This window comes from Rhinoraja longicauda, chromosome 4, assembly GCF_053455715.1.
Source record: "Rhinoraja longicauda isolate Sanriku21f chromosome 4, sRhiLon1.1, whole genome shotgun sequence".
NCBI classification, from domain to species: Eukaryota; Metazoa; Chordata; class Chondrichthyes; order Rajiformes; family Arhynchobatidae; genus Rhinoraja; species Rhinoraja longicauda.
The window spans coordinates 43,822,144-43,837,688 of NC_135956.1; the positions used below are offsets into that span (position 1 = coordinate 43,822,144).

The 15,545-nt window shown below is 43.0% G+C and overlaps 1 protein-coding gene across 1 annotated transcript in view; it reads right to left on the reverse strand.

The window, feature by feature from the left end:
- The window catches only part of pkhd1l1.1 (PKHD1 like 1, tandem duplicate 1), a 137,915-nt gene extending 123,055 nt beyond the window's left edge, over positions 1-14,860 (reverse strand). The window contains exons 1-13 of the mRNA XM_078398424.1: positions 14,735-14,860; positions 12,515-12,561; positions 11,288-11,388; positions 10,836-10,922; positions 10,605-10,749; positions 8,381-8,456; positions 8,139-8,196; positions 6,750-6,843; positions 6,020-6,073; positions 5,151-5,224; positions 5,017-5,059; positions 4,394-4,464; positions 1,340-1,450 (exon numbers count right to left, since the gene is read on the reverse strand). Of these exons, the coding sequence (XP_078254550.1) occupies positions 1,340-1,450; positions 4,394-4,464; positions 5,017-5,059; positions 5,151-5,224; positions 6,020-6,073; positions 6,750-6,843; positions 8,139-8,196; positions 8,381-8,456; positions 10,605-10,749; positions 10,836-10,922; positions 11,288-11,388; positions 12,515-12,561; positions 14,735-14,860 (1,087 nt within the window). The remainder of the gene's footprint in view (positions 1-1,339; positions 1,451-4,393; positions 4,465-5,016; positions 5,060-5,150; positions 5,225-6,019; positions 6,074-6,749; positions 6,844-8,138; positions 8,197-8,380; positions 8,457-10,604; positions 10,750-10,835; positions 10,923-11,287; positions 11,389-12,514; positions 12,562-14,734) is intronic.
- Between the last annotated feature and the right edge of the window lie 685 nt (positions 14,861-15,545).

Genomic DNA, 15,545 nt, shown 5'->3' on the forward strand with positions numbered 1-15,545 from the left:
ATGCAATTTATTTTGTTAATTGAATGCAATCTTTTCATTTATTGAACATATTGGATGATACGTTCAGTTCACAGGAACCTGGATACTTTCAAATAAAATGAGTTAACATCACTGGCTATTGATTGCCCTTTCCAGAAAGTCCCTATTTTAATTCACAAATTGTACTGAAAAATAGTAAAGGTTTAAAAAGTTAATTTAGCGCAATAGGATAGTTTCACTGATTCCACATGGTCAATGGGAACAAGCTTAGTAAGACAATAGACAATAGGTGCAGGAGTAGGCCATTCGGCCCTTCGAGCCAGCACCGCCATTCAATGTAATCATGGCTGATCATACTCAATCAGTACCCCGTTCCTGCCTTCTCCCCATACCCCCTGACTCCGCTATCCTTAAGAGCTCTATCTAGCTCTCTCTTGAATGCATTCGGAGAATTGACCTCCTCTACCTTCTGAGGCAGAGAATACCACAGATTCACAACTCTCTGACTAAAAAAGTTTTTCCTCATCTCCGTTCTAAATGACCTACCAATGACCTACCAAATGTCTGGTTATCAGACATTTGCAACTCCTTTGATTGGGTGGGAACTCCCAGGTGAGTTGGACTGTCTACCACTGAGTCATTTAACAATAAATGGAGCATATCCCTTTGGCATCAAGTTCAACACAGACATGGCAGGGCAAAACACCTGCTCCTGTGCTATTATTCTATGTATTCACCTGTCTCCCTGACACAGGAGATTATGGGTTCATCCCATCCAGGCAATTGGGTAGTAAAAAGATGCTTCAATGCAGAATTGAGGGAGAACCACATCAAAAGTACCACCTTTCAGATGACACCAGATATTTTTTGCTCAATGAAATACCTTCCACACTCTGATTAGGTAATTAGGTTATGAGGGATAGGAGCAGAATTAGGCCATTTGGCTCATCATGTCAACTCCACCATTCAATCATGGCTGATCTATCTCTCCCTTCTAACTCCATTCTCATGCCTTCTCCCCATAACCCTTGACACCCGTACTAATCAAGAATCTCTCTATCTCTGCCTTAAAAATATTCATTGATGTGGCCTCCACAGCCTTCTGTGGCAAATAATTTCACAGATTCATCACTCTCTGACTAAAGACCACATGGCGGCATATAAAATAACAGCAAAAACAGGTTTCCCTGTGATCAACAGTATTCCTTAACCAGTGTTACATGGTTGACTATGGAAGTTGACTCTGCAAAATTGACTCCTACATTTTCCACACTTGGAAACAGTTTTGGGTTGCTCTGTGGTCGCCTGTGGTATGAGCACTGTAGGCTCATGCATCTGTCATGGATCCCACAGTACGTACCTGCCACAGTAACTCTGGCTGGGGCATCCGTTTCATCAAAGAACCTCCCATTCACAGTCAGCCGAGTGCCTCCTTCCACACTCCCTTCAGACGGGTAGATCCCAGTCACCTCTTAGAGGAAAAATGCAGCATTTAATGTCAAAACAAAGAACTGCAGATGCTGGTTTATAAAAAAAAGACACAAAGTGCTGGAGTAACTCAATGGGTCAGATAACGTCTCTGGAGAACACAGATAAGTGATGTTTTGGGTCGGGAAGGGTCCTATCTACAGCCTACTCTGGTTCTGTCAGCACCGTCAATTCTGTCGGTTGTTGAATTCAATAAGAAAGTGGAAGTGGAAAGTGCAGCATTAAAGAGAAAATACTTGATTTGACATTAGTTTGCCAGAGACAAACTAGAAAGGGCAGCTGTCAGCTCGGAAGGAACTTCACAGGATGATGGTTCAATGATGATCAGTTCCTGCTGTAGCCTCACTCCTTTTCTGCTACAGAACACAAGATTGACCTTGGACACCAATCCTCACCCAATGGATTGTTGAGGAGTACTGGCTCCTGTAAACAGGGGTTGATAATGCATTCTGCATAGATCCTGAGAGAAAGATTAATGATGCAGTGAACTAGATCTTTGTAAATTTGTATTTATTTGTAAGCAATGAATGACATGGAATCACAGCTCTGCCTACAGGCTGAAGCACCATAAACCACGGCAGATGCTTCAATCCAATTACTCAGATGACACTTTTACTACAAGTTATATTTCATCTCGAATTTTTCTGACTCTTGATGCTTTCTTGCAAGTAAAACCTCTGCAACTTCATCCAATAAGTATTTTTATAGCTGTCTAATAAACCTGTCAAGAATGAAATAAATAGAGCCAGCTAATAACCTTTCCCAAACACATGTCTGTATATTGAGTTACACAGAAGGTGGAGGAACTTCCTGAACAACGCCAGCCATGGAGGTCCAACATTCCACCACCACTGCTGCCTTATCCCTGCCCTTTCTTCTTCCCAACCCACAGCTCCCTCCCACATATCTCCCTTACCTCAGCCCCCAGGTCTCTCCCATACATCAGCTTTTTCCCCAACTCTCTCCCAACCTGCAGATGTAACCCACCTTCTTCCTGTTCTGATCACCAGCTCCCATACCTATCCCCTCCCTATCCCAGCTGCACTCACCCACCAGACTTTGTATGGTGCCCAACAGAAGAGTTTAATGAGATTTCCAGCACTTACTGGGAACCTAGTCCTGGATCCTGCGATTGGTTACACAAGACAGATGACCCATGAGTCCATTCATTTGGTGGGATTATAGGGCTCATGGAATAGAAATCATAGCAGCAGGCAGCCCGGGGACCAGGTTTGATCCTGTCCTCGGATGCTGTCTGTGCGGAGTTTGCCCGCTCTCTCTGTGACCCTTTCTTCAGATGATCCACTGTCCCATATCCCGAAGACGTGCTGGTAGGCTAATTGGCCCATGTAAACTACCTCTTAGTAAAGCTGAGTGGCAGGAGAACTGAGGAGGGATGAGGAGCAGCTGAGAGAATAATTTGCAATCATGCTGAAATAAGTTGAGAACTGTCACTAATGGAATTGCCCTGCTGGGAGAAGCTGATTAACTGATTGGCCTCCTTCTGTATCAACCAGTGAGGAATAAATGGTACAAAAGTAGACAAGTTACATATTTTAAATGATTTGTTCATTGTTTGTTTTAATTATTTTAAACTGTTTTTACTTAATGTCATTGTATGTTCAATATTAGAGCAAGCGCTTAGCCAGTTGTGAAAAGCTGCAAAGTTTCTGGGGGTGGTGAGGGGGACTTGAGGGAGAGGGATGTGTTATTGTGCAGCCATGTTCCTTTACATCATTCCAGATATTGTCAATGGTCAGAGCCTCACTTCTTCATTCTGGATTTTCCAGGACAAGCAAGATCAGCCATCACAGATCTGCTGAGGTGAGTTTCGGCGAGTTATGGTGATTATGGGCAATGGGCCCATAGCTGATGTCTCAGACCTGCTGCTTCAGGAAATCTTCAATGATAGAGCTCCATTGCAGAGAAGGATAGGTGTGCATCTTTGTCAAAGAGTCATAGAGTCATACAGCAGAGAACGAGGGCCTTCAGCCCAACTTACCCATACTGACCAAGGTGCCCCATCTAAACTAGTCCCACCTGCCTGCATTTGGCTCATACCACTGTAAATCTTTTCTGTCCACCTACCTGGCCGGATGCCTTTAAATGTTGTTATAGCACTTGCTTCAACTAGCTCCCCTGGCAGCTCATTCCATGTGCCCACCCCCACTTTGTGTGAAAAAGTTGCCCTTCAGATTCTTATTAAATCTTTCTCCTCTCACCTTGAACCTATGTCCTCAGATTCTGATTCCCCTACTCTGGATAAAAAAAACTACTCTCTCTATTCTCCTCATGATCTTATTATATGCATCTTATCTGGTATGGGTACAATTTGTGCAACTACTGAACTTCACCATCTGAAGGAAGATTTACCACTCAGCAGCTGGAAATGCATGAAAATACTTCATATTGTACCATGGCTCTTCCTTGTAAAGTGACATGCATGCGTGTCTGTGGCCTTGCGGAGGGAGCTGTGATCCAAAGCATTTTGAGTATGACTCTCGGTAAGAGGGTGAAATGACTGAGTTCACCTGATATCCACATTCTCGTCCTGGTTTCCAAATCCCTCCTTGCCCTCACCATTCCCTATCACAAGTACTTCCAATCCTGTAACACCCCGACATCTCTGTGCTCCTTTGTCATCCCAAAATGTAATCACTTTACCATTTGGTTTTTAAAACCCTGCAGTTCCCTCCCACGACCTATTTGCTTCCCCCTTAAGTTTGCTTTAAAGCTGATTCCTTTGACGATCTGGTTATTGGACCCAATACTTCCAATTGCATCTTGAGTGACAGTTTTCTTGTTATCATTCGTTATTAAGTAATGAAAAGAAGGTCCATGCCACAGTGCCACAGAGATAATGGTGGTGGAGGAGATTGTCATTCATTGTCAGCTCGTTAACCCAAGCAAATGGTGGTGTCCTTACCTGCATAGGTTTGAAACATGCTGAGTTTATTGAGAGAGGAAACAAAGTAAGCTTCCGCATCAGGCAAAGACCTACAGTGGGAAAAACAGGGAACTCACAGTTATATCAAAAAAGATGTCAGTCAGATTGGTACTGTAGTGAATATTAAGTTCGATCTAATATCAAGACTATCTCACAAAAAGTAATGGACTTAGTAATAAAGTTTTTGAAAATTCACTGTACAAATGCAGCAGATATATATAATGTATAAGTATATTATGTAGAGAGAGTTGTGTGTGTGTACTGCTGGTACAAAATACTCAGATAAACACAATGTGCATGGCATTCCCATCCACCAAAACTAATCCCAAAATATCTGGTCTGCTCTAAAAATTACATAACAAAATTTGATCATAAATTAATATCTTTATCAAAATAAAGCAATAGGCTTAGGTTTAGGTTCAGGACTTTGACCACCGCTGTGATATGGTTAAAGCACATGAAAAGCAAATAGCAACTGGTGCTATGTAATTATCACTGGGTAATTGCACAGGAATCAATGTTGGTATGTAAACATACAGCTTCCTACAATGGCAAAGGGTCTACTATTTCTTTTGTAATAATAATTGTTGAAAATATCTTACCTTCCATAGCCATTATCCAAAATGAAGCTCATATTATGGTGACCTGAAATCAACATTTAAACGTTGAAATACTATGCCTCTTCCTCCTTTGACAAAGTCATATAGATCATTAATAAAACATCTAGATGTCTTACCAACATAGGATCCAGTCATTTTGCATGTTATAATGCCTCTTTCATGGGATATGTGGTCGAGTTTCACACCATACCTGCAAGTATAAAGCCTTTTATTATATTCAACAAAAATATTAATATTACCATCTGAAAGGTTGAGTCGGTGTGACAAAATACTTCTTCTTGGGCAATATCAAGTTCTACTGGAACTTATTAAAGCAGAGGTTTCCTGACAAGGTTTCACCTGACTAGCTGCTTATCACAAATTTCGGGGAACCAAGTACAGCTTGAAACTGGGGGCAAAATAGACCTGAGGGTTGAAGTACAAAGATGGTGACAGAGAAGCAACTTGTCAGATTCAAAGAATGGTCTTGTGTCATATCGGCGTGAATTTTGAACTTTTAAATTGCCCCATTACCGAAGACCAATACACACATTGCATTGAAGGTTGGAAAATAACACATGCCATCACGAGATGGTAGGACAACTTGTGGTGGAACATTAAATCGGGCACCCAGGGAGTACTGTGTAACCAATGCTTCCATTCGCCAAGACTAGACCTAACAGTTAGAACCAGAGAGACAGCACTGGTTGGAAGAAGCTAATGAAAGATCTAGTGGTGATGTACACACAGAGAGTTTCATTCCAACTACAAAATGCACAACAGTGTAAAACACAAAGGGCCAAACTTTAATCTGGCATTAAGCTAGGATTGTCCCTAGGATTGTGGGATATAACTCACAAAGTTCAGAATGAGTTAGGAAAAATTTGGGAACATAAACCATTATTAAGTTGCTTGCAACAAAGTGTGCTGTGGGTCAGATTGAACCTCAAAAGGGAGTGGAACTTCCTCACCCAAAGCGACATTACATTCGGAGTTAGGAACTCACAAGGTATCCGAGTCCGGATGAAGAAGGTCACAGAGCATTCCTCCAGCGTAGACTCTGGGATTGGAAAGAAGGCACATGGTTAATCATTTTGGCCAATAGTATTTGCAATTTCTGTTTATAACTTGTACTTCCAATAATATTAATTCTGGTTTCAAACCTATTTGAAAAACACAGACAAATACGTATTGCTTACTACAATTATCAAACTACAAATGACATCATAACCCTTGTATCCTGAACAAGGGAAGGACATGGTCAGGAGAATAAAAGAAAGTCCCTGAAAAAAGATCTGATCAATGATATGCTTAGATACACTGGAAGGCTTTGTTTGGCCTTGCCTTCCCCTCTCCCCTTGATTAAATGTTTGAAACTTTTCAGGAGGCAGTGCAACATAATAGTCCATCAGTGTGAAGAAGGGTGCCGACATGAAACTTCATCGGCCCATTTCCCTCTACAGTTGTTGCCTGAGTTCCTTCAGCAACTTGTTTTTCACTCATGGAATTCCTTTATTGCACCACGAATCAAAACCATACATAATTATTGACTCCAGGGCTAAACCATGAAGGAAAAAAATCGCAGATCAAAATGTGTCACATCTAGCAAACACCTTGACTAAAGCAAACACTAAGCCACAGAGCAAAGCTGCATTCAGTGAACAGACAAGAGGAACACTGAAGCAACTGGTGGGTCACTGGGCTGCTTCAACATACTTTATTCATGTAATTGTTACCTCAAAATCTTGGTTTTTTTCTGGTTGGTTTCCAGTGGTTCATTACTACTGTAGACGTCAGTTATAATTTTCCCTCGGATAGTAATGAGTTGGCCTAGGACCCAGAAGAAAATTAGCAATAGTGAAGAAAGTTGGAAGGTGAAAATCTTCAACATTGAGCCACAGTTTGCAGTTAGAACATCCCAACATGGAAACTACTTTTAGAGATGTTGGTTCAAGAACCACTCTAGAAACTTAATCACACTCCAGTGGAGTGCAGGGGGGCGCCACACTCTCAGGGATGTTGTCACACCGCAGATATATTCAGTGGAGGCCCATTCTGGTCTCTCAAGAAGTCACGAAGCTCCCAGGGCTGAGGGTGAAGTATAGGCGAGCTGTGGTCTGTTAAATCAGACAACTCTTTGGAAAATACACAATATTCTTGATCAGACAAGTCATGAGACTTTAAAAAGCCCCAAAACAGTAGGAGTATGATGAGAGTGTGAGTGACAGAATGTGAATGGATCAGCGAATGACTCCTCATTTTTCCACTGTTTACTCTGATTGTGCAGATTCCTGAAGTTGCTGCCTGGTTTTGTCCATGTAAACAATGAGCACAGATAATTTTACTATTCCTATATTGTCAATGAAAGAGCAACGCACTGGCAAAGTGAGAGGCTGTAGAGCAGGAAAAAACACTCAGCTTCCACTCAGCAGTTGACTGAACTGGAACTGCCTGAGCCAATGAGACCAACAGTGTCATAAGTTCATAAATTATGGGAGCAGAATTAGGCCATGGGCCCATCAAGTCTACTCCACCATTCAATCACGGCTGATCTAGCTTTCCCTTTCAAACCCATTCTACTGCCTTCTCCCAATTACGTGACACCCTTACTAATCAAGAATATGTCAATCTCCACCTTATAAATATCCATTCATTTTGCCCCCAAAGAGGAGAGTGGCAATGAATTCCACAGATTCACAACCCTCTGACTGGAGAAATTCCTCCTCATCTCCTTTCTATAGGTACTTCCTTTTATTCTGAGGCTATGGCCTCTGGTCCTAGACTTTCCAACTAGTGGAAACATCCTCTCTGCATCCACTCTATCCAGGCCTTTCACTATTCAGTAGCTTTCAATGAGGTCCCCCTAATCCTTCTAAACTCCACCGAGTACAGTTCCATGTCGCCAACCACCCATCATATGTTCACCCAATCATTCCTGGGATCATTCTTGTATCCTTGTGTAAGACAGACCAATGATTATCCTCTCCTCAGTTAAGGCTTCTCCTGGTTATATGACCTTTCCATGGGAAGGTAGACAGACATGCATGCAGCGTGCATGTTGATGTGAAGAAATCTTGCTCTCTGACTGACAGTGAAACAATCGAAGAACACACTGTAGCACAGACCTGGCAGTCCAGACTTTGGTGAAATCTCCTCAATGGTTGGGGTATAATGATCTCTTACCTAGGAAAGAAAACGTAATTAATTAATTCTGGTGAAATCATGGTGTTGAGCTTCAGTTGGAAAGGCCTGTTCATAATACCAAACTATAATTCATTTGGATCACACTGCAAATCTGATTCATATTTCCCACAATCTTGTCTGATTTGCAATAAGCAACAAGTGAGGATGAAAACATTTTACTCACATCATAGGCAAATCGCTTGTTAACTTCAACCCCATCCACACTCACTACAACATAATACGAGTCTATTGGTAGAGGCCTGAAATAAAGAAGAACATTCATTGCAGTCACAACAATAGTTTGTTTTTTTAAAGGATTATCTTAAAAGCAAATACCTTAAGGCAAATTCAAAAGAAAAATGCTGAGGTGTTGGAAATGTAAAACAAAGCAGATGTCACAGAGAAAGACTGAAGTCCTTTGGCCCACCAAGTCCAGACTGACCATCAAATGCCTATTTATACCAATCCCACACTAATCCCATTTTACTCCCCCCACATTCTGATCAAAGACCTCTAGATTCAACCACACACCTACACACCAAAGGCAAACTAGTGGTAAATCTATCTAGCAATCTGCACGTCTTTGGGATGTGGGAGGAAATTACAGCACCCAGAGGAAATCTGCAAGGAGAACGTGCAAACTCCACACAGACAGCACGGGAGGTCAGTGTTGAATCCAGGTTGCTGAAACTGAGGATGTTGTTCTTCCAGCTGTGCAACTGTGGCACCCCAGAAATACTCAGCAGATCTGTCTGCCCACCCCATCCCTGTATCTTAAAAACTTGAGCTTTTCTCAGGTTCCAATTATAGGTGAACAACCTGAAATATTATTTTTTTCTTGCTTCCAGACCCACCCTGTGTTTCCAGCATCTATTGATTTGTTTTGACCAGATGGTTCCTAAGCCACTTATAGCAGAGAAAATCCACCCAGGGATAACTGCCCACTAAAGTTCAGTACTGTTCACCTGTTCAGTACTGCCTTCAACCACTGAAGGTCACCTCACCTTCTGTCTCCTTTCTCTGTTCGTTTACTTATTTACTTATTTATCTATTTATTCATTTCCCTATGTTCTCTAAATCTCTGTAAAGCGTCTTTGAGTATATGAAAAGCGCTATATAAATGTAATGCATTATTATTATTATTATTATTATTAAAGACCTTGCCTCTCTGTGGTTTACGATTGGCAACAGACTATGATTCTGAAGCCACTTGCACGCGGCAGGTTTCTACTTGATTTCATCAGCTAAAAGAAACCAGGAACAGAGACAAGCAGCAGAGATACAATGTTTGAATACTCTTTCTGTACTTGAAAGGGATTTAACTAGGTGGGAATTATCTGCTGAAGTGGGTTATAATTGATATAAAGCAATATTGAGATGCAAAGGGAGACAAATTGTACAAAACAACTTTCCTCGGAGAACCTGTCCGCAACTCCTTGGTTTGCTCATCCCTCCCCGCCCGACCCTCCGTCTCCATAGGCACTTTCCTCTACAACTATAGGGGACGTAACATTTTCACCTACACCTCCTCTCTCACCTCTATTCAGGGACACCAATAACCTTTCCAGGTGAGGCAGACGTTTACCTGTATCTTCCCAACTGCGTTCATTAAATTTGGTGCTCACAATTTGGGCTCCTTTCAAATCAAAGGGACACTAGACGACCGTTTCACCAAACACTTGTGCTCTGTTCTCCAAAGCCCGCTGCAGCTCCCATTTGCTAATCATTTTTATTCCCTTTCTCATTCCTATGCCAGCCTGTCCATCCTTGGTTTCCTCCATTGGCAGAGTGAGACCGCACGCAAACTGGATGAACAGCATCGTTTTGCTTGAGTAACCTTCAACCCAAGGGCATGAACATTGAATTCTCCAGTTTTAAATAATCCCCCCTCCCCTCCACCCTGTCACCTTCCACCCATTCTCCTTTCCACTGGCTTTACATTTCACTCTGCATCTTCATTCCTTACCTGACACCTTTTTGTCTCCATATCACCTGTAGGCTTTGTTGCTTACTCCGCCTAAATGTCATTAACCACCCCATCACTTTATCCACATTACTTGGCAATTTTTGCCCCACGCTTCTCCTCACCACTTTTTTACTAGGTTTCACCCCGCTTCATCTCTCTGAAGAATGGTCCCGACCCTGAACATTGCCTGTCCATTTCTCTGGAGAGAAGGAATGGGTGACGTTTCGGGTCGAGACCTTTCTTCAGACATTACCTGGCATGCTGAGTTCCTCCAGTAAATTGTTTTTTATACAAGACAACATGTATTAGTTGAAGATTAATTGAGCTTAAGATCTTGAAGATCTTGTGTTAAGTGTTTGTGTAAAATACTCATCTACACTATTATTCAGCAAATGTTTGTCCTGTGTTTGCTGAGTCACGTCATTGAGTGTGAATGAATTACCTGGTGTAGCAAACAATCTGTGTTTCATGGCTGGAATCCCTCTCCACATCACAGGGGATGGATCTGGTTTCCGACACCAGCTGTACCTGATTACCTAGCTCTTCATTTCCTGCTCCGTAATCAAACTGATTCTCTCCTGAGAATCCTGTAAAAAAATCCAAAATGGTTTAGTAGCAGTGGGAGTGAGGTTCATCAGCTAGATTCACAGCAAAGGAGGAAAATCTTCCTTACCCTCCCCTCTGATTGTCAGCCTGGTTGCCCCATTCCTGCCGCCGGTGCGAGGGTAAATCTCAGAAACCCTTGGAACAGCTTGGGAAACTGAAAAACAAATGAATACATGAAAAACACAGGGAGACAGGAAAAGTTAGAGAGTGGTGTAGGAGTGGAGTGGAAAATAAAGAGAGGTGGACAGAATAGAAAATTGAATGGAAAGAAAGATGCCTGAGGACAAAACAGAGACAATAGACAGAGAGAAAGAAGAATTATAAATAGAAATAAGAAAATAATAATGTAGATATGGTGAGATGGGGAGTTGGGGGAGAAATGGAAGTCAATAAATCCTTCAATAAGAGGTTTAGTATTGCCCTGGTAAAAGTGCAGCTTGACACTCAATAAATGGGATTTCAACAAACACTTGCTCTACAGAGGCAGGAAACATTTTGTGTTGATTTATAGTTACCTGCCAACTGCAATGACCAGACACTGAGAAGTATCAGCCAACTCCACGGTGTGGAGCAGCCACTCATCCTGCCCCTCGGCTCCCAATTCCTTCAGCTTCCCAAAGCTGCAAGCAGAGAACATTAACCACATCAGACAAAAGTAAAGGTCAGGAGATTCCATTCATCTTTGAATAAAAGCAGAATGTGCTGGAAATATTCAACAGGTCAGGCAGCATCTGTGTGAATAAACAGTGTTAGCTCTTAAGGTCTGAAATGGGATAAGCTACAGATAAGGAAAGAGCAAAGGTGCTGCTCTTTGCCAAGCGTTAAGAGGGAAAGATAGATCAGCCAGATCAGAATAGTGGTGTAGACCTGTTGGGCCGAATGGCCTTATTCTGCTCCTATAACATGAACTTATTGCGGAAAATACTCTCTATAGTGCTTTTAATTAGCATGTTGTGTATTGGCGTGTGTAATAATGAATGCAATATCAAGTTGCAATTAGGTATAAATCATACAAAACAAATTGTCTTAAATGAAACTAGATTTGTAAATGGATCTTTGACTTCCTCATTGGAAGACCTCAATCTGTGTGGTCCGATAACTGACTCTGAACACAGTGCATCTCAGGGCTGTATGTTGAGCCTCCTTTTTGATTTTCTTTACACTCATAACTGTGTTGCAAAGGACAGCTCAATTCACTGACAACACCACTGTGGAAGGCATAATCATGGGTGGTAATGAGTCATCATACAGGAGAGAGATAGAACAAGTTGGGAGACCAGTCACCAATCTTAATTGGTGTGTCGGCACTGATAAAGTAACAGCTTCAAGTTCCAATAACCAAATTAACGTCTCGGTTGATTTATCCTGAGCCCAACACATAGATGTAATCATGAAGCAGGAATGCCAGCAACTTTACTTTCTGAGCGGTTTAAGGACATTTGGTATGTTACCAAATACTCTAACAAACCTCTGCAGATGCACTGTAGAAAGTATCCTGACTAGTTGCATTATGGCCTGGTAAGGCAATTTCAAAGCACAGGAAAGTTAAAAGCTGAAGAGAGTGAAAGGTGCAGCCGATCCATCATTCTCCACTATCAAAAGCATCTACATGAGGTGTTCCCTCAAGAAGGCGGCATCTACTATCAAGAATCCCCATCACCTCGGCCATGCCCCCTTCTCGCTGCTGTCATTGGACAAGAGGCACGAAAGGCTATTGTCCACACCATCAAGTTCAGAAACAGCTACCTTCCTAGAACTATCAGGTTCTTGAACCAACCTGCACAATCTGAAACCTGCCTCAGCAATAGAACACTTCCAGAAAAACAAGTTTTAAGTAGACTGGACAGGCGGGTTGGCTAATTCTGGTGTAAAGCCATCAACATAGAAAATAGGTGCAGGAAGAGGCCATTTGGCCCTTCGAGCCAGCACCGCCATTCATTGTGATCATGGCTGAACATCCACAATCAGTAACCTGTGCCTGCCTTCTCCCCAATGTCCCTTGATTCCACTAGCCCCTAGAGCTCTATCTAACTCTCTTTTAAATTCATCTAGTGAATTGGTCTCCACTGTCTTCTGTGGTAGAGAATTCCACAAATTCACAACTTACTGGGCGAAAAAGTTTCTTCTCACCTCAGTTTTAAATGGCCTCCCCTTTATTCTTAAGGGCCTGTCCCACTTTAGGCGATTTTAAGGAGACTGCCAGCGACTAGGCTGTCGCCGACACTTTGCCGGGTGTCGCGGGCATGATCGTGAGGAGTCTTCCAAGAATCGTAGCGCGTCGCTGAGAAATCATCCGGAGTGAAATGTCTCAGCGACAGGTGGCTTGTCGCCAGGTATCGTTGCTTATTGCAGGTGCTGTCGCATGCTGTCGCAGGTGCTGTCGCACGCTGTCGCATGCTGTCCCCAGGTTTTCTCTTAGATGCATTTAGAAGTACATAATATTAAAATAAGTAAAGTAATTTCAAAATACCATAAAATGCTTGTGTTTAACCAATTTATTTACCGTTAGGACATTTGACAGGTAGATTGGAGGCGACAGTTTGACGGTCAGGTAAGTGTGGGAATTTCACGATGTTTATGGCCATCAGCAATTACATTTAAAATGGGCTCCCAACCCAGATATGCAACCCAGAAACCAGATATGCATCTCCTGTACATTTTCAAAGAATGCCCAAACTCCGCACAAAAATCCACTTAACCACTTTTTAAATTTTTTTTTTAATATAGCTATTAGTAAACTGGAAGTAAATCGAGTTTATGCCGTGTTACAGTGATGCTTGGTTTTTAAGTAACCCATACAAGATGTTATAGTTCAAAACTCTAAAGTACTTACTGACTTGTCAGTGATTTCAGCGAAAATTAGGACGACGGAGAAGCATTGACAGCATGGGAATTTCGCGATGTTTCCAAAGACGCTGTAATCTCGACCTGACTCGACATTGTCGTGGTCATTATCATCAAGTAAAAGAAAAGTTTGGCGATCTGCTACGACCTTGACAGTCGCCGGCTGTTGCCTAAAAAATCACCTAAGTGGGACAGGTCCTTTAGACTGTGGCCCCTGGTTCTGGACTCCCCCAACATTGGGAACATTTTTCCTGCATCTAGCTTGTCCAGTCCTTTTATAATTTTATACGTCTCTATAAGATCCCCTCTCCTACTTCTAAACTCCAGTGAATACAAGCCCAATCTTTCCAATCTTTCCTCATATGACAGTCCCGCCGTCCCAGGGATTAACCTCGTGAACCTGCGCTGCACTGCCTCAATAGCAAGGACGTCCTTCCTCAAATTAGGAGACCAAAACTGCACACAATACTCCAGATGTGGTCTCACCAGGTCCCTATACAACTGCAGAAGGACCTCTTTGCTCTGATACTCAAATCCTCTCGTTATGAAGGCCAACATGCCACTAGCTTTCTTCACTGCCTGCTGTACCTGCATGCTTACCTTCAGTGACTGGTGCACAAGGACACCCAGGTCTCGTTGCACCTCCCCGTTCCTAATCTGACACCATTGAGATAATAATCTGCCTCCTTGTTTTTGCCACCAAAGTTGATATGTGGAAGGAAAGATCTTTTTTGGTGTTGTGGCCGAAAGACTCTCCTTTGGTGTTGTGGCCCAAAGACTCTCAGCATTTTTGCAGAGCAACAACTTCATTGACACGTCAGTGCGGAAAGCAGGGGTACGTGGATTCTCAGGATGTCTGGAACATGCAAACATCATCTGGCACCAGATACAAACTGCCAAGAAAGAAAAGAGGGTTCTGTGTGTGGTTTTCTTAGATCTTGCCAATGCCTTTGGTTCGGTGGCCCATGAGACTCTTCGGGCAGCTTTTAACTTCTTCCAGGTCCCAGAGGTCACCACAAAGCTGGTAAAAGCTTACTTCCAGGACCTCCAGTTCTGCGTCACAACACAAGATAACACCACCGTCTGGCACCACCTTCAGGTAAGCATAATGGCGGGCTGTACCATTTCTTCCCTGGTTTTCACCGTGGCAATGGAGCTCATCATTCGAGCATCACGATGGGTGGTCGGAGGGGAACGCTTGAAGAGCTGGCTGCGTCTTCCTCCAATCAGGGCGTACATGGATGACATGACCACAATAACAACAAAAGCATGCACCAAACGCCTGCTGGATAAATTCCAGGAAAACATCAAATGGGAACGAATGGCGATTAAACCCAGCAAATCCTGTAGTATTTCCATCGTCAAAGGCCGGCTCACTGACGAAAGGTTCCGCATCAATAACGGAACAATACCAACTGTCCTGGAGGAGCCTGTCAAAAACCTTGGGCGATGGTACACCACATACCTCAAGGACACAGAGCAGGTGGAACAACTCAGGCAGGATACAATCAGTGGCCTCAAGCAAATCAACAACACTGCTCTCCCAGGGAAGCTGAAGCTTTGGTGCCTTCAATTCAGTCTGCTGCCCCGACTCATGTGGCCAATTACCATCTACGAGGTCACTTTATCCCATGTCAACCAGCTGGAGAGACTGGTGAACTCACAAGTGAGGAAGTGGCTTGGGCTACCGAGATGCCTCAGCAGCATAGGACTCTACGGGAATGGAGCCCTCTCACTGCCAGTCTCAAGCCTGGTGGAGGAATACAAATGCGCCAAAGCAAGGCTGGACATGACACTAACAGAATCCCGGGACCCAATAGTAAGAGGTGTCCAACCCTAGCAACAGGGAAGAAATGGACTCCAGCAGCAGTGGTACTGAACGCAAAATCCGCCCTCCGACACCGGGACATTGTGGGCCATGTCCAACAAGGCC